The sequence below is a fragment of the Ipomoea nil genome, unplaced genomic scaffold, assembly GCF_001879475.1.
Source record: "Ipomoea nil cultivar Tokyo-kokei standard unplaced genomic scaffold, Asagao_1.1 scaffold2921, whole genome shotgun sequence".
Classification (NCBI taxonomy): Eukaryota; Viridiplantae; Streptophyta; class Magnoliopsida; order Solanales; family Convolvulaceae; genus Ipomoea; species Ipomoea nil.
In genome coordinates this window covers 1,428,986-1,456,975 of record NW_017619349.1, presented here as the reverse complement: position 1 = coordinate 1,456,975, position 27,990 = coordinate 1,428,986, and the positions used below count along the sequence as shown (strand labels likewise).

At 33.6% G+C, this 27,990-nt stretch overlaps 3 protein-coding genes across 3 annotated transcripts; 1 reads left to right on the top strand and 2 right to left on the bottom strand.

Annotated features, from left to right (window-relative positions):
* Positions 1 to 23: 23 nt before the first annotated feature.
* Positions 24 to 27,990, bottom strand: LOC109160917 (methylecgonone reductase-like). The gene is made up of 7 exons (XM_019309178.1): positions 27,833 to 27,990; positions 21,367 to 21,659; positions 20,048 to 20,291; positions 19,064 to 19,243; positions 18,569 to 18,815; positions 3,422 to 3,428; positions 24 to 34 (listed from the first exon to the last, which is right to left on the bottom strand). Exons 1-5 carry the CDS (start codon positions 27,857 to 27,859, stop codon positions 18,591 to 18,593), a joined length of 969 nt encoding a protein of 322 aa, XP_019164723.1. The 5' UTR covers positions 27,860 to 27,990; the 3' UTR covers positions 24 to 34; positions 3,422 to 3,428; positions 18,569 to 18,590.
* LOC109160916 (methylecgonone reductase-like) lies at positions 6,167 to 11,118 on the bottom strand. Its single transcript, XM_019309177.1, has 4 exons — positions 10,724 to 11,118; positions 8,271 to 8,514; positions 7,052 to 7,234; positions 6,167 to 6,545 (listed from the first exon to the last, which is right to left on the bottom strand). Exons 1-4 carry the CDS (start codon positions 11,041 to 11,043, stop codon positions 6,315 to 6,317), a joined length of 978 nt encoding a protein of 325 aa, XP_019164722.1. The 5' UTR covers positions 11,044 to 11,118; the 3' UTR covers positions 6,167 to 6,314.
* LOC109160803 (oxysterol-binding protein-related protein 2A-like) lies at positions 12,812 to 15,259 on the top strand. The gene is made up of 6 exons (XM_019309049.1): positions 12,812 to 12,853; positions 12,979 to 13,134; positions 13,852 to 14,019; positions 14,146 to 14,286; positions 14,471 to 14,686; positions 14,803 to 15,259. The coding sequence occupies exons 1-6, from the start codon at positions 12,812 to 12,814 to the stop codon at positions 14,893 to 14,895; spliced, it is 816 nt and encodes a 271-aa protein (XP_019164594.1). The 3' UTR covers positions 14,896 to 15,259.

Here is a 27,990-nt window from a genome sequence, read left to right as displayed (position 1 = left end):
AGCCAACATGTGGCTAGGATAATATTCAATTATTCTTTCTTTCTATTTGTGCTCCTATAGATTAGTCATGATTGAATAGTGGTCACAACTTCCAACTATTTTCTCTCCTGTGCACTATATATAGACTGTATTTCACATCAATAATCACAACTGATTAATGCTCACATAGCCTTTACACGCCCAACAATTCCCCAACTATCAATTGTTGGACTTTGGCCATTTACCGGCCTCCGCCCAACTTCTAATCCTACATTATTAGGCAAATTATACCGTGGACCAAGATCCACATTGTAAGATGGACCAAAGACATAAAATACATTTTTAATATACTGAACATACATTATTTGAGTACTGAATGTTCATGAACCTTTAATACTCAAGTAATGTACCTTCAAATAATGAATCTAGAGTTTTTTCCCATTTTGGTCCCTTGACTATAGCCCATTCTCAATTTTGCATTCCGACTTTTAATTGCACCCAATGTGGTCCTTTGATTTTAAAAAATTACCCCAATTTGATCCTCCGTTACATTTTCCATCAACCAACTGTTAAGTTTGGGGTTATTTTGGTCCATTCGCACCCTTCTAGGGAAATTGCAACTGCTCTTCATTCCTTTTCTCTTCCGGTCACAAATTCACCCCAAATCAAACAATTTGCTTGTTGTCTCTCTCTGAGTTTTCTGCACAACAACAACAACAATGAGTTCCTCGTCTCGTTTCCATATGTTTCACTCGATTTTTCCGTTTCCAGTTGCAAACTAGGTTGATGGGCCGGCGCCGGCGTAGAGTGCCAGAATTTCTGGCGATTTTTCGGTTTGTGAGGAGATGAAGGGAGGAGAAGATGGGGATAAATCTCCGGTTCTTGAAGGGATTGCGGCGGTTTGATGACATGCCATCATTCCACTCGATTTCGCAGTTTATTTCCCGTTGCAAAACAGGTTGATGGGCCGCCGCCGTCGCTGTAGAGTGCTAGAATTTTTGTGGGTTTTTTCGGTTTGTGAGGAAGTGAAGGGAGGAGCATTCTATTTCCCTTCGGCAAAGATGGGAGTAACATATATGTCAGAATTCCAGGCGGTGGTGACCATCGCCGATTTGATGGCCGACGGCGACCACTCGGGATGCGATAGTCTGAGAAGCGCAACAATGGTTGAAACGTGAGGCGCGGCGTGCGATGTTCCTGACAAGATCTTGAATCCCCCCACTGAAGTTGGATCGGCGCAGATGATTCTTTCTCCAGGCGCTGCAATGTCAGGCTTCATGATAGCCGCCGCAAAGGAGCTTGGTCATCTGGATGAAAAATCTGGGATTTTGGGAGTTAATGCCCTTCCTACTTGAATCTTGGGAGCCAATAGTTGAGCAGTGGGAATGGTTGACTGAAATATGTATTCCTTTATTCTTTTTGGTTTATCATATAAGCTGGGGATTTTTTTGGTTTGCATTTGGACTTTTATTTGGAGTTTTTTCTGAACGTCAAGCAATAGGATGACGATGGAGGGACGAACAACAGTTGGTTTAGGCGAGCAGCAGATGAATGGACCAAAATACCCCTGAACTTAACAGCTGGTTGATGGAAAATGTAACGGAGGACTAAATTGGGGTAATTTTTTAAAGTCAAGGGATCACATTGGGTGCAATTAAAAGTCGAAATGCAAAATTGAGAATGAGCGATAGTCAAGGGACCAAAATGGGAAAAAACTCAATGAATCTACAATACAAAAATAATGTACATTCAATATATTAAAAATGTACCTTATGTAGTTAATCAACATTTTGGTCCCCCAATTGTTTCCTAAATGTCAATGTAGTCTCTAGTTTTCAATTTCAACCAATTCGATCATCGAATTGTTTAAAATTTCGCCAATTAAACCATTTCAGGGATCAAAATGGTAATTTTCACATTTTTAAAATTTCGTCAATTTGATCCCTTAAAATAGTTTAATTGACGAAATTTTAAACAATTCAATGATCAAAATTGATTGAAATTGAAAACTACGAATTATATTAACAGTTGGGAAACAATTGAGGGACCAACATGTTGATTTTATTGTACCTTATGTTAGTAGTCTATATTACGGAGCAGACCATGATTCATGATATATTGATTTAAATTATTAGGGGAATAGGGGTAGTGCAATATAATGGCCCTGTTTGGTAAAAAATTGGCCTATAGGTCAATTTTGACTTATTTGACCACTATTAATTGTTTGATTTAGTTAAAATATCAATATAAATGTTTGGTTAATTAGCTTTTTGCAACTCCAAAAGGATAAAATTTAAAAAGCTACTCCAAACAACTTTTTCAATTAGCTTTTTAAGAAAATAAATTATACCAAACAGCTATTAGCTAATAGCTAATTTACCAAACATTTTTTTACAATCAGCTAATGTTATCAACTATTTATACCCTCAAATTAACACAATCAACTAACAACTAACAGCTATCAGCCAGTCATTTTACCAAACAGGGCCAATGTGTATTTTATATGTAACATTAATAAATTCCATATAATAACCCAATATTGTTTTGTTATAGGAATTGAACCTCGGGAAGGAGAACATTACACAATAGAGGAAATAAAAAGTGCGATTGAGGAAGGAATTGGGTTCAGTCCATTCATAGAGTGCAATGTTGATCCAATGGGGAACCACCAGGTGTACCAGGTTTACCTTTGTGTGGACTCTTCTGCAGAAAATTTCATTGACTGCCCAATTCTGCCACGTGGAGGAAGATGTGGTTCCAAGATTGAATTTCCACCTTTCTCATCATCCCCATCTTCCCATGATGAATTTTAAGAATTAATAAACTTCATTGTATTATTATTCTTTTTCTGATTCTTGATTTGGCCTTTTGGTGATATATATACTTGATGTTGTTTTTCTTTGGTTGTAACTTGAAGGAATAAATTGTGTATACATGAAGCAAACCATGTTTATATGAATATATTTTAAGATTTTTTTTCATTCTAGAAACCGTGTTTGTATAGTAGTAAAACTTATTAAATAAATGCTGCCCTCAAAGCTCAGGATAATGGTTTGCCGCCTAATTTATATCACGATTGAAGGACACACCCTTTTTACTTTTATTAATGTGTTTTTTTTTTTTTTTTTTTTTTTTTTTTTGGGAATTGGATAGTGTTGCAAAAATCGCGCTTAGACGCTAGGCGCTGGCCGGCCGCCAAACGTATCACCATAGTTGGTGGTCTAAGCAGCTGTCTAGTCGAAGAATTAGCTATTGTTTTTTTTTGGGAAAATGGCACTTTTTCCCCCTTTGTTATATACTTATAGCACTTTTTCCCCCTAAATTATTTAAGTGGCAGTTTTTCCCCTGATATATTAAATGGACATATTTACCCTTAAAATAAATATTTCATTTATTTTTCTTCTCCAACAAATTATAACCACGATTTGAAAAAATAAAATACATTAAGTGTTGAATTTATAATATTTTAAAAATAAAAAAATAAAATTTTCAAAAAAAGTTTGAACCAACCGTTCAAATAGAATCCAAAATCGTGAACCGACGGTTCAAAATAAAATCAAATCGCGATTATATATACTTATATGTGAGAGTCAATATAAATGCGGAAAAAAATATACACTATTTACAAATATTATAATTCTAATTTAAGCTATTGCTAGTAGTTGTTCCGATTTGAACCTCCGGTTCACGGTTCAGGATCCATTTTTATCCAGTTCACGATTTTAATAAACGGAAACCCAAATATTGGGTTATGTTATGAATCATAAGTTCATAACCGAAGTTTTTTAATTTGATTGCTATAGTGTTTGGTTCAGTTCGAACCGAACCGTGGTCATCCCTACGTATAAGCAATAATTTGTTGAAGAAGAGAAATAAATAAAATATTTGTTTTAAGGGTAGAAATGTCCATTTAATATTATCAGGGGGAAAAACCACCACTTCTATAATAATTGAGGGGGCAAATGTGAATGCATGAATAACTCAAGAGGAAAAAGTGCTATAAGCATATAACACAGGGGGAAAAAATGCTATTTTCCCTTTTTTTTTTTAAAGAATTATTTCACTAAAAATGACATCATTTTGAGTGAAATAACTTAAATTGTTCAAACTCTAAATATTTTATAAGTTAATATTTAATATTTTAGTATTAACTATTAAAACATTTAATAATTTATAATTATCAAGTCTTAAAAAAATTTAAAAATAAAAAATATATAAACAATTTTTTTAAAAATAAAAAATAAAAGATAAATACACGGGCGTCTGTCTAGCAAAATTTTCAACCATGAAATTGAATTAAATTTTTAGATTTGAGATGAGATATAAGGGTGTGTTTGGAAACCTGAAAAATGATTTCTGGAAATCATTTTCTGGGTTTTTGGTGTTTGGCTGTGCAAGGAAAATGAAAGTCAAAGGAAAATGTCACATAGTCAATGGATAATGAGGCCTCTTTTCCGGAAAATGACTTCCCCTTTTTTTTTTTTGGGAGAAGTCATTTTCCATTCTTTGTTCTCTCATCTTCTGGCCAGAAAATTTCCGCGACTTTCACCAACACCTATTGCGCATTGTTCTCTCCTCTTCGGATTTAGTTTCCAATTTGTGGCTGTACGTTTTTTGACGAACAGAGTTTTATCTACTGCTCTCTGGTGTCCGACCGGACACTAGAGAGCCGTGCTCCTTTGATTTCTAGCCGGAAACCAGAGAGAGATTCTCTCTGGTTTCTGGCTGAAACGAGAGAGCACCTGCTCTCTGGTTTCCTGGAAACCAGAGAAGACGGGCGGTGCTCTCTGGTTTCCGCCGTTTCTTTCTTATATATATATATATATATATATATATATATATATATATATATATATATATATATATATATATATATAACTTTTTAATAGATAATATTATTTGATTTCAAAAAAATAAATATTTTTATATTTTAAACAAAATAATTAATTAATTATATAATTCTACCTCATTTTTCATAAAATGAACCAAACAAACAAAAGACAGTTTTCCGTTGTGCAGCCAAACACGCGAAAGGAAAATGTTTTCTGGAAAATAACTCATTTTCCAGAAAACATTTTCCACAAGTCATTTTCCTGCTTTCCAAACGGACCCAAAAGATTATTGGTATATTTATTTTCCTTCAATCGTTATACCGTGCAACAGGGTGCACAGAGCACTGTGCGCACCGCGCCTCTCAAAACGACGTCGTTTTGTTATGTTGTTAAAAAAAATCCCCTGTTCCGAATGCACATAAACTCATAATAGAATATACATAATCTTATAACAGAATACACATAATCTAACATAATACATAATACACATAAACTCATAACACAATACACATAAACTTTTAATTGAATACACATAATGGGTTTGGTTAACATAATACACATAAACTTTTAACTGAATACACATAATGAGTTTGGTTAACATAATACACATAAACTAATAACACAATACGCATAAAATTTTAACTGAATACATATAATGAGGTTTGATCTGTTCGGATGGACGAAGTGATGTCAGTATGAAAAGCGTGCGTTTTGTGCCTGGACGCACATTGCTATGTGCGCCATGGTGCACGATATAAATTGCCATTTTCCTTCAATGTAATTAATTGCATCTCTTAAACCAGGTTTTAGGCCCAATAAAAATTAGAAGCCCAAACATATTCTTCGTATTCGTGGCCCACCATAAAAATAAGAGCAATTTATATCACGGACCAGGGTCCACATATCATTGTGGACTCTGAATCAAAACGACGAGGTAAGAAATTCATAATTGTAAGGTACAGAATATTATAACACAAGACATAAAAAATCACAACACAAAATACATACACATGTATGTTATATATTTACTTATTTTTCAAATCTCTTAGCTTCATCCTTTATACACATTAGATTTACAAGAACTCTTTATATATCTTGTATACATAAAAGATTGAATGATGAAGAATAATAAGATTGATTGGTTTCCTCTCTCTATTGCTTGTCTTCTCCCTTACTTTATTACATACCATTATATATTTATATCTATTGCACTCATGAAACGAGAACGAGACAAAGAATCATGCAAAGAAACACCTTAATTAATTTACAACAAATACATACTAAAAGCATGGAAAAAACGAAAATCTTAATTGCTATTTAGCTCCAACTTTTGTACCCAACAAAATCACAATCTCTTTAAATTATTTAATACATTGAAAATTAAAGTTGAGAATACAAGCTAGCTTTCTTAGAATATCAATAATGATGAAAGTTGATGTACTCCAACTTAATTATTAGCACACTCATCAACATAATATATATCTTCCAATCATAGTTGCTTAATTATATATCCCCATCCCACAATTCCTCAACAGATTTGTATGGTCCATTTGAATGAACAAACTCCTCTCCTTTAAATCCTCTGCACTGTGGTAGTTGTTCAATCTTATCAATTTCTTCATCATTCAGTTCACACTCATCATCAAAGATATGAAGGTTTTCCTTCATCCTTTCTTTGTTAAAACTCTTCACAATCACACTTGCTCCTTGTTGATATACCCATCTCAAAGCGACCTAAAATATCAAAATTATATAGATAAAGTGTTTGGTAAATAACGGTTAGTTGTTAGCTGATTTGGTTAATAGGTTTGACTAGCTAATAGCTAGCATTAGTTGAATGTAGAAATTGCAGAAAGATGTTTGGTAAATTAGCTGATAGTTGATTATATGCAAAAATGATTTTTTTCAAAAAGTTGTTCGAAAAAACTGCTTTAACAACTTTTTGAATTTTAGCATTTTGAAACAATAAATTGTCACAAAAAGCTAATTAATCAAACACGTACTCATATTGGCTATTTAACCAAGTTAAACAACTAATAGTGATCATTAAATAAGTTAAAATTTACTGATAAGCTAACTCCGTTACCAAACTGGACTATATATTCCATAAAAATGAGATTAAAAATTAAAGCATGTGTTCCATCTCAACCAAAAGACTATGCTGATAGTTGGATTATATATATATATATATATATATATATATATATATATATATATAGTCAAGATTAAGAAGTATTTACCTGTGCAATGGTGTTGTGCTTAGCTTGTGCAATATCCTTAAGTAGTGGGATTTCCAATATCCCATGGGAGCCCCAAAACCCAGCACCTAAATTCCCTAGAGGACTCCATGCGCTAATATGAATTCCTTTCTCTCCGCAAAACTTTAATAAGCCTCCTTGCTGCCATGCAACACTCATCTCTACCTGCCAAATATATATATATTATATTATTCACTTTTTTCTATAACAATAAAATGGGCAGGTAAAGAGTATTCATATATTCACATCAGTCCCCTCAATTATTTAAATGTTATGATTTTTTTTTTCCTTTTATGTAAAAATGAACATTTTTACCTTTAAAAATAATGATAAAATAAATATTTCATTTATTTTTCTTCTCCAACAAATTATTGTTTATATGTGATAATCAAAATAAATGCTAAAAGGAAAAAAAAAACTATTTTCAAATATTATAATTATAATTTTAAGTTAATGCTAGTAACAGAATTAAGACTTAAACACAAACAATTCATTAATGCTATTTAGCATTAATGAATTGTTTGTGTTTAAGTCTTAATTCTGTTACTAGCATTAGCTTAAATTGATAATTATAATATTTACAAATGTTGTTGTTGTTTTTTTCATTTATTATTATTCTCACATAATTAATAATTTATTGAAAAAAAATAAAATAAAATACCTACATTGCCCTTATTTTTAAGGAAAAAAAAATATCCATTTAACAAAAAAAGGGGTGACTACATCAATAATTTAAGGGTGAAAGAGCAACATATAATTCAAAGGGAAAAAAGTATCATTTTTCAAGTCTTAATCCATTAAATATTGACCATGTTTGGTAACATAACAGCTTATCAACTAATTTTGACTTATTTAACCACTATTAATTGTTTGACTTGGTTAAACAATTAATATGAGTGTTTGATTAATTAGTTTTTTGTAACAACTTATTGCTCCAAAATGCTAAAATTCAAAATGTTGTTCAAAACAGCTTTTTTGATCAGCTTTTTTTTAAAAAAAAAAAGTCATTTTGCATGTAATCAGCTATCAGCTATCAACAAATTTATCAAACACTTTTCTACAATCAGCTAATGTTATTAACTAATCAAACTCACTAACTCAATTAGCTAACATCTATTTACCAAACATTCTCGTTAACTTTTGTGTATTCAAAGTTACAATATAACAATACTCTGTGCCTACCAAATAAATAAATAAATACCTGATTAACAGCAGGAGGAATGGTAGCATTGTGGAGGAGTTTAGAAATCTTAGTTGAAGTGAAGTTAGACACACCAATGGACTTAGCCAAGCCCAAGTTGTGACACTCTTCCATCCCTTCCCATGTCCCTTTCATGTCAAAAGGAATGATGTTTTCTGTTTTAATCTCCAAGCTCTCTTTGGCATCCTTCATCCTTAGTGGCCAATGTACTAAATATAAATCCACATAATCTAGTCCCAACCTCCTACATATTACAAGAAAGAGTTAACACCATCTGGGGTCTTCTGAGTATAGTGTTCTACCACATTTAATTCTAAACTTTCTAATTGACCACAATTGATCTTTCGACTTTTAAATTGTTACCATTTGTGATCCAATGTTAATCACCCATGGTCCTTCAACTATCAAATTTTAACCACTCATGGTCATTCCAGGAAGACCACAATTGTACTAGTTAAAATTTAAAAGTTGAAGGACCATGGGTGGTAAACTTGGACTACTAATAGTAACAATTTAAAAGTCGAAGGACCACCACGGGTAGTCAATTTGAAATTTTAGAACTATATACATGTGGCAAAATCACTATACTCAGAGGACCTCATATGACATTAACTCTTACAAGAAATTTAAAAAAGAAAAGTCATAATACATTTCTTTTAGTACTTTAACTCATCACAAAATTAATGATATGTAATGGTTACAAAATGGGACGGAGCTGAGGGAGTAATAAACTTCAACAAGTAATTCCTAATTTAACAATCAAATTTTTGAACATTTCAACAAATATGCACATAGTATATTTTTTTGAAAGTTACTGGCTCTATTACATTGTAATATCTGTTCATATACTTTCTCAACCTACTGAAACACAAAGAACCAATAACGCCTTCACTAAGGCTCGAACTCAAACATAGTATAATTTAATGAATAATACTACATGTAGTTTTACTTTTATTCTATTTTTATCCTTTTTGATGTTAAATACCTTGGTTGATCTAGAAAATTTACCAGTAATTTTATTTTTTAACTTTACTTTTCTTCTAATAAATCAAGACATGTACTAAAAGGTTTATATACTAAAAATGCACTTGATTGTCATTTTTCATATTAGTATATATTCTCATTTAGCCATTAAAGTTAAACTCCTAATCTAACTCTCATAGTTTGCTTGAATCCTTTTTATCTCCTGGTATATACGCAACGCAACCTTTTTTTTTTTTTTTTCCAGCAAATGAAAGGGAACTATAATTGAATTTTTTTTTTTTTTAAAAAACATAATAATGGATCTGACTGCGTGAGCAGCTCAGTTGGTTCTTGGTGATAAATGTGAACAAAGACACAGATTGAGCCCTGACAGTCGAGTTACACTCAATGTGATGAGCTCTTGTGGATACCATACACTGGTCCGCATACGCCCACTTAATAAGTGGCTGAAATACCGTGCTATCATCTTGTCGGGTTAGGGTGTGAGAGTCTTTAAAGGTAAGGAAATTTTGTTTTTACAGGCAAAAAAGTTAAAGTATCTATTATATGTTTAATTCCTAAATCTAAGGACCCCTCACCCCCTAACAGAAGAATAAGTAAATCTCAAGACTTAGATCCTCTTCTATTGGGGATTCAAATCCAGATATTTATTAAGTCATTACCCACACTTTACATTTTGACCACTGAGCTATGTACTAGGGACAATCGATGGGTGAGATGGATTAATTCATACTAATTAAAATCATGAAAATTAGACAAGCAAATAAATAATTAATGTGACAGATATAACACTTCCATCTAAATTCAAATAAGAAAATACTACTTGTTTGGACTCTCAAGTTCTACACTCTATTTTTACTGAGGAGTAAAAATATGGAGTAGAACCTGAGCGTCCAATTGATATCCTTGAGACCTACATGAAGATAACTTATCTATATCTTGTAATAGAACTTTTTCAAATAACATGGATCAAATATTATGTAACATATATCATTCAAATGCAACTTTAATATTAGGGTGCATTTGAAAATTCGGAAATTGATTTTTAGAAATCGGAAGATGATTTTTGAAATCATTTTTTAGGTTTCCAGTGTTTGGGCTATAGGGGAAAGAGGAGAAAAATAGAAGTCAATGAAAAATAAGAGTGTGGTTAATAGAAAATAGAGGCGATTTTCTTGAAAATGATTTTTTTTTTGGGAGGTTATTTTTCGTTTGAAGCAGAGTAGCAAGCAAACACTCACCGCCGCCACCACCACCACCACAATCATTGTATATTTTAAATATTTAAAATTAAAAATAATTATACTAATAAGAAAATGAACCAAACACACCAAAACGATTTTTTAGAATACAACCAAACATTGAAAATAAAAATATTTTCTGAAAAATGACTCATTTCCCAAAAATTATTTTCATGCTTTCGAAAAACACACCCTTAATGAAAAACTCCAAAATCAAAAAGTACATACCCCAGCGATCTCTTGAGTGCCGGAAGGACAAGATGACGGTCCGTTTCGGTGATCCAAAGCTTAGAGGTGATGAAGAGTTGGTCGCGGCCGGAAACAAGGCGGCGTTGGATTGCAGCGGCCACCGCACGGCCCAGGGCCTCCTCGGAGCCGTAAGCGGCGGCGGTGTCAAAGTGACGGTACCCGATCTCAATGGCATGAATGAGAGATGATATCAACTCGTCCTGGTCTGGAAGTGAGGGAAACGCAGTTCCCATAGCTAAAACAGGCATTTCATGGCCGGAGTTAAGCTTCACTTTTGGGACTTCAATCACTCCCTCCATATCTGATCTTAGCTAGCTTCTAAATGATAATTACCTATGCTTCTTGTTTATAATTAAGAATCTGTTGCTTTTCAGAGGGATGAATATAGGCATATATACAGCCAAGGTGATGGCAAATTATGCTGTGCATCCGTATGCACCATGCAAAAACGACGTCGTTTCATTAAAAACGCGCGTCTCTCTTTAATAAAAAAAAAAATTCAGGTTCGATTCTCAGCAACAACATATGAACTAAAATTCCAGAATCGGTAAACTATAATTCCAGAATCGATGAACTATAATTCCAGAATCTAATCTATAAACTAAAAATTCCAAAATGAATGAACTAAAATTCCAGAATCGATGAACTAAAATTTCAGAATCGATGAACTACAATTCCAGAATCGATGAACTATAATTCCATAATCAATGAACTAAAATTCCATAATCTATGAACTAAAATTCCAAAATGAATGAACAACATAATGCTGTTGCTGGGAATCGAACCTGATTTTTTTTTTTTAAAGGAGACACGCGTTTTTAATAAAACGACGTCGTTTTTACATCCGTATGCACCATGCATGGTGCATACAGATGCACAGTATAACTATCCCAAGGTAATGACCACCGCGAAAAGGACGTCCACTGTAGAGGGCTTGTTTGGTAAATGACAGATCCGCTAAACAAAGCCAGGCCAATACCTCCAAACCACTGTCCAATATCAGTCCAATATTATTTATAAAGTTGCAGGAACTTCTGTGAGAGTTCTGTCCAATATTATCACTTTATTCAACTTTTTGTACTTTGTTAATGAAATTAAGGATTTTTTTTAATGATTTAATGATTTAAGTTGGAGAATTTTTTACTCCTAAATTAGTAAATTATTAGTGGTCACTACTACAAAATTGGAAATATAAGTAATACTTTGCACTACACCTTTCTTGAAAAAAAAAAGAGAATTTTCCGAAACACCAATTACAAAGAGGTGCCTCGGTAATATTATTATTATAATAATAATATACACATCCGCGTCACCCAGTGAGAAAAGGTGCTCCGAATATATTATTATTATAATAATAATTTTGGAATTCAAGACACTTGCTTAGACCAGAGCCGCGAATATAATATTATTATTATAATAATATATTGGAATCCGAGACACCCGCTTAGACCGGAGTCGCGAATATAATAATAATAATATTATTATTATAATAATATATAATATATAATATATTAGAATCCGAGGCACCCGCTTAAACCGGAGTCTCGAATGTCCACTCAAAATTTATCAGGGTATGGTAGATCTAGATCTGAGATCTGAGATGTAAAAAAGAATTCACACTCCGTAAAATAAAAAAACTCTAGCATTTCCCACTCCGTCCGCCACGCTCTCCGTGCACGCCCTCCGTCCGGCTCGCCACATCTTCGCCGCCTCACCGCTTCGCCGCTCGCCGCTAACCGCCACAGCAGCGTCGACGGTAAGTACTGCGTTTTTTTTTTTTTTTTTTTGAATTTATTTCGAATTTTAATTATTTGATTTTTCTCCTATCTATTTTGAATATTATTGTATGGCCATCAGAAATTAGATAGTACATTACCTTGAATTCATCAACTGAAAGATAGTTTGATTTGAACAATTGAACATCCAGAAAATGAAAGGTGAGCAAAGAAACTGGGATAACTGATAAGAGATTAGACTTTGAATTGCATTTTATATTAGTATATATACTTACTTTTGTTGTCTATATTCAACTAGATCCGGTTGGAACTCTAACTTTAGAATTTGATGATGGGGAGATATTTCAGTGGAGATAGAGTGCATTCTTGCACTGTATGGCTTATTCTGTTGAAAAGTAAACACTTGATTGGATTATTCATTTTTTCACACAGTGCTCCTTAAAATAATTTGTAATATTGATGTTGTGTTCAGGTCACAACAAGCATTTATAACCTTAGGGAAACAGCCTCCTAAGGATTTTGAATGTTGCTGCTTTTGCGGTGTCTGGATATGCTTCCACAGAAGGTCAGCACTGCAAACCCTTCAATCCTTTGCTAGGAGAAACCTATGAAGCAGATTATCCAGAGAAGGGAATCCGGTTCTTCTCTGAGAAGGTATCTTCGTTGAGAATTCTTGGACTACTGAGTAAATAAAACATGTCTGAGCAAACCAGTTTTGGAATATCTAGAGATTTCCTGTTTTCACAATATGCTATCTCTTCATGATGTTCTGACTTCTTTACCATAAAAATTTGGGTAATACAAAAATACTTGACTTACATGATGGAATATGGATAGAAAATGAATTTGTTTGGTTCCCTAATGCTACTATTTCTGTTTGAGCCATCTGGTTTACAACTTCAATGTAATTTCCTTATGATGGCAGCAGCTTGTCAGCTTTTCATTAATTTCCCCTCTATCTATTTCTTTACTCTTCCAATCCCTCCTCCAAACTTATATTTCACGCATTATGTTTCCCTGCTAGGAGTCATCTTGTGTTGGTCTCTTTTTTTCTAGTATCTTTTTCATTTGTGGGAGGCTTCTGTGGGGGGTTTTTGTTACATATAAAGGCTGTATGTTGAGTAATGCATATTTGCGTTGAATTAATATTACGAGTAAAAATGGCCATCAGAAATTAGATATTACATTACCTTTAATGCATCAACTGAAAGATAGTTTGATTTGAACAATTGAACATCCAGAAAATGAAAGGGTGAGCAAAGTAACTGGGATAACTGATAAGAGGATTAGACTTTGAATTGCATTTTATATTAGTACACTTACTCTTGGTGTCTATATTCATGCTAGTGAATTGTCAAAATATTGAAACAGGTTAGCCACCACCCAACACTTATTGCCTGTCATTGTGAAGGTAGAGGCTGGAAGTTCTGGGGTGACAGTAATCTTAAATCTAAGTTTTGGGGGAGATCAATTCAACTTGATCCGGTTGGAACTCTAACTTTAGAATTTGATGATGGGGAGATATTTCAGTGGAGTAAGGTATGCATAGAGTGCATTCTTGCACTGTATGGCTTATTCTGTTGAAAGTAAACACTTGATTGGATTACTTATTTTTTTTCACACAGTGCTCCTTAAAATAATTTGTAATATTGATGTTGTGTTCAGGTCACAACAAGCATATATAACCTTATCCTTGGCAAGATATACTTTGACCACCATGGAACAATGCATATACATGGTAATCGCCAATACTCATGCAAACTCAAATTCAAGGAGCAATCTCTTCTTGAACACAACCCCCATCAGGTAAGGGTGGAGATTCATTAAAATAATTGATTCAACTGGTTTTCTTTGAGTATATGTGCATATTCACAGGGTGTTAATTTTGATCGAATACCACTTTAACTAAAGTACTTTTTCTTTGGGTGAGTTTATCTGCATTTAATTTATCTTGTAATCAGAGTAACTTAAACAAACAATAAGTTTACAGGTTCATGGATTTGTTGAAGATAATGCGGGCAAAAAAGTAGCTACACTATTTGGCAAGTGGGACGAGAGCATGTATTATTTAAATGGAGAGTGGAATAGCAAGCCAAAAGAATTGTCTGATGCATCCTGGAAAAGCAATCAGCCTCCCCCGAATCTCACTCGATACAACATGTCCGCTTTTGCAATTACTCTGAATGAGTTAACACCAGGATTGCAGGTATAATGATGCTGTAACTAGTTATTATCTGCAATGTAGCTTCCTCAATACATATATAGAACTAGTTATCTTTTATAGCTATATATCTGATCATTGGTATTTAATCACGGATAAAGGAGAAGCTCCCACCTACAGATTCAAGACTTAGACCAGATCAGCGATATCTGGAGAATGGGGAATATGACTTAGACCAGATCAGTTTTTCTTAACTGTATCTCAATTTATTTACTGATTGGTAAAGTTTAATGATTCGTAGATTGTTTTATTTGTGAAGAAACAGTTGATTAAACAAAAGACCATGAAGCATAAAGATGAAGATGGGAAGCCCTTAACTCACCTGAATAAAAGTTCCAGGAAGGTCCCGGTGGTCCCTTAAACAAAGGACCATGAAGTTCTTGGTCTGAAGGTGCTAATTGGTTAGTATTGGTTTGCACTAAGGCAATGCGACATTATGGAGTAGTTAGTGGTTTGTATAGGCATTATGCCCTTGTGGGGTGACCACTTTTGGGTCACATGTAAAACATTGTTTTGGTGGCAATGAATAGCTCCTTAAAAAAATATTTTTTTATTAAACGTTTCCTTTTGGCTGTAATTTTTTCTTTTATATATATATATATATATATATATATATATATATATATATATATATATATATATATTTATTTATTTATTAATTTATTCTTAAAAAAAATTGTAACTTTCCGAGGCACCCACCTGTAAGTGGGTGTCTCGGAAACAAATTAATAAAATAATAATAAAGGACTATCTGAGGCACTTGCAGCGAAGCAGATGCCTTGGAAAGTCCATATTAAAAAATTAAAAAAAATCATCCTCCGCTTTCCGAGTTACCCTTTACGGGTGACTGGAAAGCGGAGGACTTTCATAGTCTCCAAGATCCGAGTCACCTGTACAGGTGACTCGGAAAGTGTTTTATGGGAGACTCTAAAACCTTTTTTTGTACTAGTGGGTATAAATGTTACCCCACAATTTTCAAAACGGTACTTATATTGCCTTGCCGTACAAAGTTCATCTTCAACTTTATCCACAAACTTCCCAAGTCATCCACAAACTTCCCAAGTCAAAGATATTATCCCACATTTTGATTGCAAATTTAGGAGAGCAAAAACCTAATTTGAAGAAATATGTGCGCAGATTGCTAAAAGGAATCACAAATTACTTTAAATTGGAGTGCAGAAACTAAATTTCCAGTTTTACCCTTCATTTTAACACCAAATTAACGCCAAAGCTAACGGAGGACCATTTTGGTTTAAAATTCAAAAGTCGGATGACCACTTTGGAGAAATTAAAAGTCAAGGGACCAATTCGAGAAAATGCTATAGTCGAAGGATATTTTGAGAATTAACTCTTTTATATAATAATATTAAAATAACTTTTGTCAAGTCTCATTAACCGAACCAAATACATAAAATGAGACGGAGAGAGTAATATATAGTGGATACAAGATGCTAATTTTCAAATTACTAATAAACATGAACATAATTATAATAAAAGTAATCACAAATGGACATGGACATCATCTATGGAGAAGTTCACTCTATTATTTTTATTTTTTTTTTTTGATAGAAAATAGAGTTCTCCAATCACTATTTGAGAATATATCTGGGTGTACTCTATTTTCACACTTAGTGCTTGGACACATGATCTAATTTGGTAACACATATACAAGAAATGTACTTGTATTGTTTATAAATACTCAACACCTGCTAAGAACAATCACAATAGAGTTTTTGGGTATGTGTTTTCCTTGGGTAGAGGGAGAGTGTGAGGTGGAAAGAAGAGAAGGAAAGAGATAGAAGAAAAACGGATGCCCATGAATTAGGTTTTTTTGTGGGGTTAATATGTTTAGAAGGTTGGTGGCTTCTGGCTTTGACACGTGTCTCATTTTTTTTATTTTTGTTTTTAGAAGTTTTTTTCTTACTTTTTTAAAAAAAAAAAATATTTTAAAATTTTGAATTCTTTTTTTTTTTAAATGAATACAACCGCATGCATTGTAAATAGCTGTGGTTGTCGCTAAGCGGTCACGACTATCTGTGAAAGAAGACATGCATCTATGGTTGTCTAAAAAAAAAATTGAATGTCACGGGCATGGTTGTCATTATAAACATTCATGACTGTTGCCGGACAACTGCTATTGTCTGTGAAAGAAGATAGCAATGGCTCTCTCACCTAATGACCATGGATGTTATTGTAGATAGTCGTGATTGTCGTCATACAACCACCATTGTTTGTGAAAGAAGACAACCATGACAGTCTAAAAAAAATCGAATTTTTGAAACGGCTATGGTTGTCTCACGAGATGGCCATGGGTGTCATTGTAGACAATTTTGGTTGTATTAATTAAAAAAAGAATTCAAAAAAAAAATAAAAAAAAATGTATTTAAAAAAAAAAAACACGTGTCAACACAAGAAGCAGCAACATGCTAAACAGGTTAATTTAAGATTCAATTAAATATTTTAACCGTTCAAGGAATTTGAACGAAGATTTGTTTTTCTTTTTACTTAAGGGCTCGATTACACTATCCGTTTGACTTAAGGTCACTTTAACCCTTTTTCCTAAAACAAAATACTCTTTCTTATATAGTCACATAAGACTTACTCTTATAAAATAGGCTCCCCACTTACCATTCGCATCCAGTAAAAAACATTAACATCATTAATGATGTGTTTTCTTTTTGTTCTTTTTAATAGAGACGGAGGGGTTCAGCCCCAAAAGCAAACTACTCGGCCTGCACCATTGATGATGTGTTGTTGAGTGTTGACAGCCATAAAATTGATATTGCAATTCCATGTCATCTTATATATTATTAGTACTCGTTAAAATAAATTAGTATTAAACAATAAATAGTAAAATAAGTTTTAAATTTTAAAAAGAAATGTCAAAAAAGATGGCCAACCGGCCGGCCATCTATTTTTTGTTTTATTTTTTAGCTTATTTACAGAATATTATTTATCAATTTAATTTTTGTAATTTTTTTTTTGTGTAATGAGAAAAAATCACAACTACTACGTGAGGATGTGTACTGACTAAATTTCGCTTTATGATCTTAATTGGCAAAGAATTACAAGAAGGTAAACCAACTTAGAGCAACACCATTAGTGCATTTTAATGAGTTTTTTGTATGAGATGGAAAAGAGAGAATATGATGTGGAGGAGAGAGGAGAAAGATGACAATAGATTTGCAGTTATTTTTTATTTTTTTGCCTGCACCCGACTAAATCTCCGTTCGCTCTGAGAAGCACAGGAGTTGGCCCAAATGGAATCGTCACTTGTGGAAATCGAACCTGGGTTATCTCGAAATTTTTCCCACAAACTGGGTCGCCTTCTCCAGTCACAGGAGAAGGCGACCTGCCGTGAAAGAGAAGGCTTCTGGGTCGCCTTCTCCAGTTGCCGGAGAAAGCAGCCAAATCATACGGGTGAACGTTTCGCCGGTTTTTTTGCCGGAATGTTATCGAAATCTCGCCGGAACCCTTTTGAACTATAATTGTAGATTTGTAGGTCACCAACCAGTTTTTGGACCTCATTACTCTAAAATAATATGTTTAAGGGCTTAATTGCACCTTTTGAAAGTTCAAGGACCTAATTGACTATATATATATATATATATATATATATATATATATATATATATATATATATATATATATATATATATATATATATATATATTCACGTTTGGTTGATTTTCGACAACCGACATCGTATCATTTATTTATAACGTGGTCGGAGAGAGCGACGTCACAAAATTAAATAACTGACGTTGTATGTCAAAAATAACTGACGTTAAAAGTGTTTTTGTAGTAGAGAAATATACAAACATGTATTCAAATACAATGTTTTTCCAACCATTGTGAATTGGTTATATGATCTAAAGAAGTCATTTTTTCAGATGTCTCCATCCCAAAGTTCCTCCACTGATTTGTATGGTCCATTTGAATGAATGAAAACATCTCCTCTACATCCTCTACGCTGAGGTATTTGTTGAATCTTAGCAATTTCTTCCTCTTCAAGTTCCCAATTAAAGATTTGAAGGTTTTGCTTCATCCTTTCTTGGTTAAAACTCCTTACAATTACACATGCTCCTTGTTCATATACCCATCTTAGTGCAACCTACATACATAGGATAAAGAAAATTAATATTTACCGCCGGAACATAGCTCAGTGGTTGAAAGACTGATGAGTGTGTATAATATCCCGCGAGTACTCAGGGTCAAATCCCGCAAAGGGTGGGACTCCGGGGTCCGTGCAACACTTAGAATATTGCATCACTGAGACAAATCTCGCAATTTACCTCCCCTCTCATCAGACAAACATTCTCTCATCACTATTGCATGACAAGTGCAGCAAGAAAGAATTACCTGTGCAGTGGTCTTGTGCTTAGCCATTGCAATGTCTTTAAGTTGTGGGATCTCCAATAACCCAGGATTTCCCCATATGGCATCATTAGCTCCTAGAGGACTCCAAGCACTAACATAAACTCCTTTTTCTCTACAAAACTCTAATAGTTTAGCTTGCTGCCATGCAACACTCATCTCCACCTGCCCAAAATATAGAGTATGAAATGAAAAAGGTAGAAATTCAAATTGGACTTTGATATATTAGTATATTACTACATGTATCTTTGATACACAAAGTATTACATTTGACTGTATATATAATTTTGTCTAACAATTATAGGGTGGAATTTTTAAAAAAATTGTTTTCTCAAATTAAAGATTTTCGTGGGACCCATTGAATGAGAAAAAAGTATAACAGAATGCTGCGGACTGAGGTGCATGTTCCTACCACGCCTAGCAGGCACGTGCATTGCACGCGCCAGCTAAGTGCATAATTATGTCTGACAAATTTTTTTTTTCATCCCTTTATCTTACATGGCAGATAAAAGAAACCCAAAAAAACTCAATTGATGAGGATACTCTAACGTTGAGTTGTACCTAGTCATGTTGGTTTGGAATACCTACAAGGTTTTATTAGATATAAAGGGGAAATGAATTGTAATTCGGTTGGAAAAGAATAATGTGAGAATAAAGTAGAAATTACAATTATATTGTTTGGTAAGAAGGATAATGAAAATGGGAGAAGTGATATAAAGACTAAAATACCCTTGTGTAATAATATATTAATAATAACATTTAAGGACAAACATGTTATTTCCTTCCTTTTTCCCTTGTCATTGTATGGATGAATTCATTGAATTGCAATTCACAGGGGGCCTATGAATTGCAGTTCCATGAATTTAGGGAATTGCAATTCCCTCCAACCAAACAATGTCGGTTATCATTTCATTGAATTACAATTCAATGCCAATGCAATTCATGCCAACCAAACACCGCTTTCTATACCTGATTAACAGCCGGAGGAATGGTAGCATTCTGGAGAAGCTGTGAGATCTTTGTTGATGTGAAATTAGACACACCAATAGACTTAGCTAAATTTAAGTTGCAACACTCTTCCATTTCTTCCCATGTCCCTTTCATGTCAAAAGGAACAACATTTTCTGTTTTAATCTCAAAGCTCTCCGCAGCATCCTTCACTCTTAGTGGCCAATGTATTAGATATAAATCCACATAATCTAGCCCCAGCCTCCTATATTAAAAGAAAATGGAAGTTTTGATATATAAACCACAAAGAAGTAGTTTAGATATAACTACTTCTTTTAGTTGCAGGCACATAGTATATTAAATGCAAGCACATCAGTTTTAGACCGGACTCTATAATGCAAGATAAACCCGGGTCCAAGACAACTTAGACTCGACAAATTATATTGTGAACCAGGCATTCTGGACCCTAATTCAATACACAGAATTTGATTTCATAATGTCCAGAATTCATGTTCATAATGCACAGAATTCATGTTCATAATACACATACATATAAACACGATATAATGAATATGAATTTTATGCATTATGAATATGAAATGTGGGTGTATTATGTTAAATGTTTATCTATTCTCAATTATATAATACACAGAATTCATGTTCGTAATACACAGAATTCATGTTCATTATATCGTGTTTATGTATATGTGTATTATGAACATGAATTCTGTGTATTGAACCAGGTCCATGATATAACAATTGCCTAGAGGCCCTAGACTCAGACCTGGGTCGGTTAGGTTAGAGATCTGGGTCATGCACAGGCATGGGCCTGGGCTGATTTTGAGCTGGACTCCAGGTTTTTTTTTTTTTTTATAGAACTTAAACCGGCCCTCTTTAAGTCGGTTCAAGTTTGGACTAAGCCAAACTTAGACCCAATGAAACTCAAATTCGCTCTTTATTTTTTCGACCCAGTTCAAGGTTGCCTGGTCCGACCTTGAACCAGTCCCGGCAAATTATTGTGTGGGCCATGGTCTACACAATGTTATGTGAACCATAACAAAAAGTACATTTTTGATATACTAAATGTACATTATTTTTGTACTGAATCTATATTACACAATATAATGTACAATCAGAACAAAAATAATGTACATCCCCTAAATACAATGTATATTATTTTTGTACTAAATGTACATTTTTTATACTGAATGTACATTATTTTACAGTAGACAGAATATGATCCACACAATTTGTATGGACCATGATGATTGACCAGTCCCTGGTCACCTCTAATTCATATCTCAAATAAAAAGGAAAAAAGAGAATTGAAGGAAATTTACTCCAATGATCTCCGAAGGGCTGGAACTACAAGATGAGGGTCAGTCTCTGAGCACCATAGCTTAGTACTGATGAAGAGATGGTCACGGCTGGGAACAAGTCCACGGTGGAGCGCGGTGGCTACGGCACGGCCCAGGGCCTCCTCGGAGCCGTAGATGGGGGCGGTGTCGAAGTGGCGATACCCCATCTCTATGGCGTGAATAAAGATGGATGTCAACTGGTCCGGGTCTGGAAGCGAGGGAGACGCAGTTCCCATGGCTAAAAGGGGCATTTGGTGACCGGAATTAAGCTTCGCCTTTGGGACTTGAATCACTTCCTCCATATCTTCAAAATTCAAAAATGGTGTCTCTGCTTTTTACTTTTGGGTCTGATCTATCTTCAGCCTAGTAGATCTTGCAGATGGGAAATCTTGCTTTGTAGAATAAGTCAAGTTTGTGGACCATTTTTAAATCTTTAAGGGGGCGCTTGGTTCACGGAATTTTGGATTACCCTAGGTAATAGGATTACCTCTAGGAAGATAATGTGAGATGTTGGGAATGTAAGATTACCTTGTGTGTTTGGTTTGGATGGGTAATATAATATTACCTTGTTGGTTCAATGTTATATTTTAGGTTATATAGACCAATTTACAATAATGTCCTCAATTTATATAATGTGTGTGTGTTTATTTATATGTATAAATGTATATCAATGCTTAAATATTAAAATATATATATATATATATATATATATATATATATATATATATATATGTATATTTGATTATATAAACATATATTAATTTCATTATTATTATTATTATTATTATTATTATATAAGGATTAGTTAACAATGGCAAAGTTGGAATAATTCAAGGTAATCTAAGATTACCTAAAAAAATGGGGGTAATCACATTACCTTGAAACATTACCGCCACATCAGCTTTCAGGTAATATAACATTACCATGTAATCTTATAACTTGAACCAAACAAGGTAATATAACATTACCAGACTCAGATTACCTAGGTAATCTAAAATGACCTGAACCAAATGCCCCCTAATTATCACTTATAATATATACTTTTATTTATTTATTTATTAAGGAGTTTTTTCTTTTTCTTTTTTTTTTTTACAAGAGAACTCGCAGTTATTATTCGTACCGTTGTTTGTATAGACCGCTCAACGGGTCACACAATAAAATTTATCAAAAGAACTAAGATCGAGACCTTGTGCATAGTGATTAAAAATCTTGTCTCTATAAATCAATTGAGTCATCATAAGACCTTTACAATCCCGTGGATCCACGCAAAGGTGGGTGGTTCCACCTTGAAGTATTAATTTTAATCAATTAATGTATCACTAGTTCACTATTACTTTTATGCAATGATCGAAATGAACAGGAAAAATATAAAATATAATAGTACTAATTTGTTAAAAACTTTGTGAGCAAACAGCATAACTGTAGCTCTCCTAAATAGGAGGTTATAAATTTTTACCTCCAGTATGAGCATTAAAGTATTATAAACAAAAACTACAACCAAGATTATGTGGTCTAATGGTATCTGAGTTGGACTTCCATTTCAAAGGTTGTGAGTTTGAGCTTCGGTGGAGGCTTTATTGACTCTTTGTGTTTCAGTAGGTGTAGGTTGAAAAAGTATATCAGGGTTCACAATTCAAGATCTTACAATATCAAAATATAAAGAGTTAATACCCAAAATTGTCCTCAACTATAGTGGTTTTTCTCAATTTCGTCCTAAACGACTTTGGTGACCTAATATCGTCCCAGACTTTTGTGTTTCGCTCAATTTAGTCCTCCATTTGTTATTCCGTCAAATTGGTGTTAAATAAAGGGACAATTCAGTAATGTCAATATTGATCTCTCTTTACTTTCAACTTATGAAGTGCAAAATTCCTCTTTCTTGTACGAATTACACCCAGAATTACTCCCGGACCTGCAAATCAAATTTTATATTCGCAGTTTTAGGAGTAATTCTGGGAGTAATTCGTAAAAAAAGGGATTTCGCAGTTCACATGTCTATGATGCCAATATTAAAATTACTGAATTGTTTATTTATTTAACACCAAATGGACAGAATAACAAATGAGGGACTAAATTGAGCAAAAATACAAAAGTCTGGGACGATATTAGGTCACCAAAGTCGTTTAGGACGAAATTGAGAAAAACCACTATAGTCGAGGATGATTTTGGGTATTAACTCAAAATATAAAATAAAAAGTATTGTAGTTCAACTTGACAAACATGTAAATATAGTGTTCTTCCAGCTAGCCATGGTTGGTAGAGAAATGATTATTTAGATGTCTCCATCCCATAATTCCTCCACAGATTTGTATGGACCATTGGAATGAACAAACTCATCTCCTTTAAATCCTCTTCGCTGAGGTATTTGTTGAATCTTAGCAATTTCATCTTCTTCAAGTTTCCAATTAAAGATTTTAAGATTTTCTTTCATCCTTTCATTGTTAAAACTCTTCACAATTACACATGCTCCTTCTTGATGTACCCACCTCAATGCAACCTATACATACATACGTACATGGGTTTTAATTTGAAGAATATATAATATATAAGTAGTACTTAAACAAAACATGAAAAATGTATATAAAAAAACAGACAAAATTGAAGGATTAAGAGAAAAATGTATAACAAGCTAAGTCAAACAATGAATTAAGAGGTATTATTACTTCGTTTTCATCTTTTGGTTTTTTCTGTCGAGGGTGGTAATTGTTCAGTATGACTTCATGTTTATTCTTTTTTTTTTTTTTTATTCGTTGGAGTATGCTTTTAATTAATTAGATTTGTTGATAAATCTGTGATTTTAAGAGAGTGCATCATAGGCTTTTGAGCTATGCATAAGTATGCTGTATACAAATTGTACATTGCCAATTAACTATTGCAATGTATACAAATTGGAAGTACAAATTTTTTTCCATCTAAAAATATACTCTAAAAATGGTATAGTCATTCAACCTCTTCACTACATTTGTCCAATGTTATCAACCTAAATTCTATTGTAGATCTAATAATCACGATTTGTTTTGAGAATTTCTATGACACATTTAATTTGCATCGATTAATGTAAATACATAGCCACATATGAACTTAAACTCCTTAATGTCAGATATCTAATTAGCATCAATATACCCTTCTAGTATAGCTAGATTCCTAGTATAGTACAACCCAATGTCACAATTATACCTTTACTATCTCATCACCCTTACAATTCCCTTCTACTCTTCTAGTGATCTCACCAAGATTACTAGGATATCTACTAAGCTTGCTAGACCACGTAGGCAGTGTCTATCCTAGTAAAACTCATTAGATACATTAAATTTCTAATGATTCTAGCGCATTTTACTTTAAAAATACACTCCCAATGTTTTTACAGTGTTGTAAAAATCACGCCTAAGTGTTACGCGCTGGTCAACTGCCTAATGTATTATCATGATCGGTAGTCTAGGCAGCTGAGTAGGTCACCTAATTGCCACTTAGTTATTGTTCCATTTTCTTTTGTTTTTTTTTTAAAAGAAGCTATTTCGCTCAAAACGATGTCATTTTGAGCGAAATATATAACCTTAAATTTTTTAAACTATAAATATTTTTTAGGTTAATATTTAATATTTTAATATTAACTATTAAAGTATTAAATATTTTATAATTATCAAGTCTTTAAAAAATATAAAAAACAAAACAAATTTAAAATAAAAATAAAAATAAAAAAACGAGGGCCTTGGCGCCCTAGGCGCTAGGCGTTCCTCAAACGCTCGAGGAGCGCCTAGCAATTTTTCAACCATGATATTTTGATAGATAATATTAGTATCTAATGATGTCCTAGCCAAACCAAGTTTGGTTGGCGTGAGTGGCCGTGTCCTCTTTGGTATGAAAAAATCAATCTAGCCAGCACTTTGCCCCTTAATTGAGCCGGTCAGATGTGATTGGGGATTAATTTGAGTATGATACGGATTTAAAGGTGTCTCGTACAGTTAGGACTTGCTCAGGATACTTCAGGTCTTGACCAAAAAAAATGGTGTCCTAAACAAAATTATTAATTATAAAGAAACTCTATGCGTGTGAGAAGGAGAAAGAATTACCTGTGCAGTGGTTTTGTGCTTGGCCATTGCAATATCCTTAAGTTGTGGGATCTCCAATAAGCCAGGGTTGCCCCATGGGGCATTATTAGCTCCCAGAGGACTCCATGCACTAACTTGAATTCCTTTTTCTCTACAAAACTCTAAGAGTTTAGATTGCTGCCATGCAACACTCAGCTCCACCTGTCAAAATTATATATTATCAAAAAAAAAAAAAAAAAAGAGTTAATTCTATTTTTGCCCTAAATTATAGATGAGATTCTACTTTTAATCTTTTTTTTTTTTTTTTTTTTTTTAAAGAACATTCCTTGTTGGTCATAGTATTATTATATTTTGATCATTTTCGGTGCACCGTCAATAAAATTATATACTTCTGCTCAAATGCGGTTGCACCTTAACGTACTGTCGGTGCGGCTGCTTAAAAAAAGGTACCAATAGTATTAGGAAAATACACAACTATGAAATGCATAAATACCCCACAAAACACACAACACACCCAAAAAAATGCACCATACCTCCCCACACCTAATTGTGCATCTCCGAACACTGTGTGATACTTTTATGCATACCTAATCACTGCTGGAAATTATGGAATTTTCGACCAAAAGTGATCTTAAATCAAGTCAAAAGCCTTATTCCGACCACTTTTGGTATCTGGAAAAACCTTTGCGACTATTTTCGACCACTTTTTGCTTTCGACTTGATTTAAGATCACTTTCAGGTGGTCGGAAATTCCATAATTTCTAGCAATGATGATGTGTTTTTGGTGATGCATACCTAATGGTGCATTTTTTTTTTTTGCATTTCCTAACATTGTTGTGCATATTTGTATAATTATTGGTACGGCGCACTGACCGCATGTTAAGACGCGGCTGCACTTGAACTAAGGTCTATATATATATATATATGTGTGTGTGTGTGTGTGTGTGTGAAATTGATGAACATGCAAATTAATTAAGTAATAATTACCTGATTAACAGCAGGAGGAATGGTAGCATTGTGAAGAAGTTGTGAAATCTTTTTTGAAGTAAAATTAGAAACACCAATAGACTTGGCCAAACCTAACTTGCAACAATTTTCCATTCCTTCCCATGTCCCTTTCATATCAAAAGGAACAACATTTTCTGTTTTGAAGTCCAAGCCCTCAATACTATCCTTTACTCTGAATGGAAGATGTATCAGATATAAATCCACATAATCTAGTCCCAACCTCCTGTATTAAAACAAAAATACAAATTATTACATATAACTCACGATAAATATTTTTTATATAGTTCTTTCATTTAATCACCTAAAAGAAATAAATAATTCAATGTTTAAATAAATATACAACATTCAATTTTTTTTTTTTTTTTATAAAACAAAACTAGCAAAAGTTAGCATATTGATTTTGGGCTAAAATTGACATTCCTGAGTGGAGAATGGAGATAGCATGGGGGCGAGTTATGTGAGTTCAATCCCACGCTAAACCGCAAATTATTGTGTGAACCATGGTCCATACAGTGTTATGTGGAGCATAACAAAAAGTACATTTTTAATATACTAAATGTACATTATTTTTGTACTAAACGTACATAATAAAATATAATGTACACTCGATACAAAAATAATGTAAATCCCCTGAATACAATATACATTATTTTTGAACTGAATGTACATTATTTTACAGTATACAAAAGATGGTCCACACAATTATAATTGAGGCTAAATGGGTCGGGCCGAAATTTACTCAAGCCCAACCCACCTTAAAGCGGGCTAGATGGATCCAACTCGTTGAGTTGAACTCATTTTTGACATTTCTATATAAATTTAATAATGTTTCCTAAGGGGGTCAAAAGGGCAAGCAAATTATTTTGTGGACTCGGATATAAAAATACACAATTTATATACTGAATATTCATAATTTGCATACTGAATGTTCATAATTTTTATATACTAAATGTTCGCAATTTACATACTGAATGTTCACAATTTACATACTGAATGTACACAATTTACACTACTAAAGCTTCACAATTTGAATATAACTAATCGAAAACTAATTTGCAGGGAGTAGAAAAAAAAAATTTGCAAGGAAATTTAATTTACCCAAGCGATCTCTTGAGGGCTGGAACAACAAGATGATGATCAGTCTCTGTGCACCACAGCTTAGTAGTGATGAAAAGCTCATCACGACTCGCAACCAGTCCACGCTCGACTGCGGCGGCTACGGCCCGGCCCAGGGCCTCCTCGGAGCCGTAGACGACGGCGGTGTCGAAGTGACGGTAGCCGATCTCTATGGCGCGAATAAGGGTTGATGTCAACTTTTCTGGGTCTTGAGGTGAGGTAGAAGAAGTTCCCATGGCTAAAAGGGGCATTTGGTGACCAGAATTAAGCTTCACCTTTGGGACTTGAATCACTTCCTCCATTTCTCTGCTTTTGGGTTTTGGTCTGATCTTCTGCCTAAACTGAAGCCTGAAGGGGATAGATAAGAAAGTCTTCTCTTCTGCTGCAGATAATGGAGCTTTGAACTATGCGAATTCAACCTTTAATGGTCTCC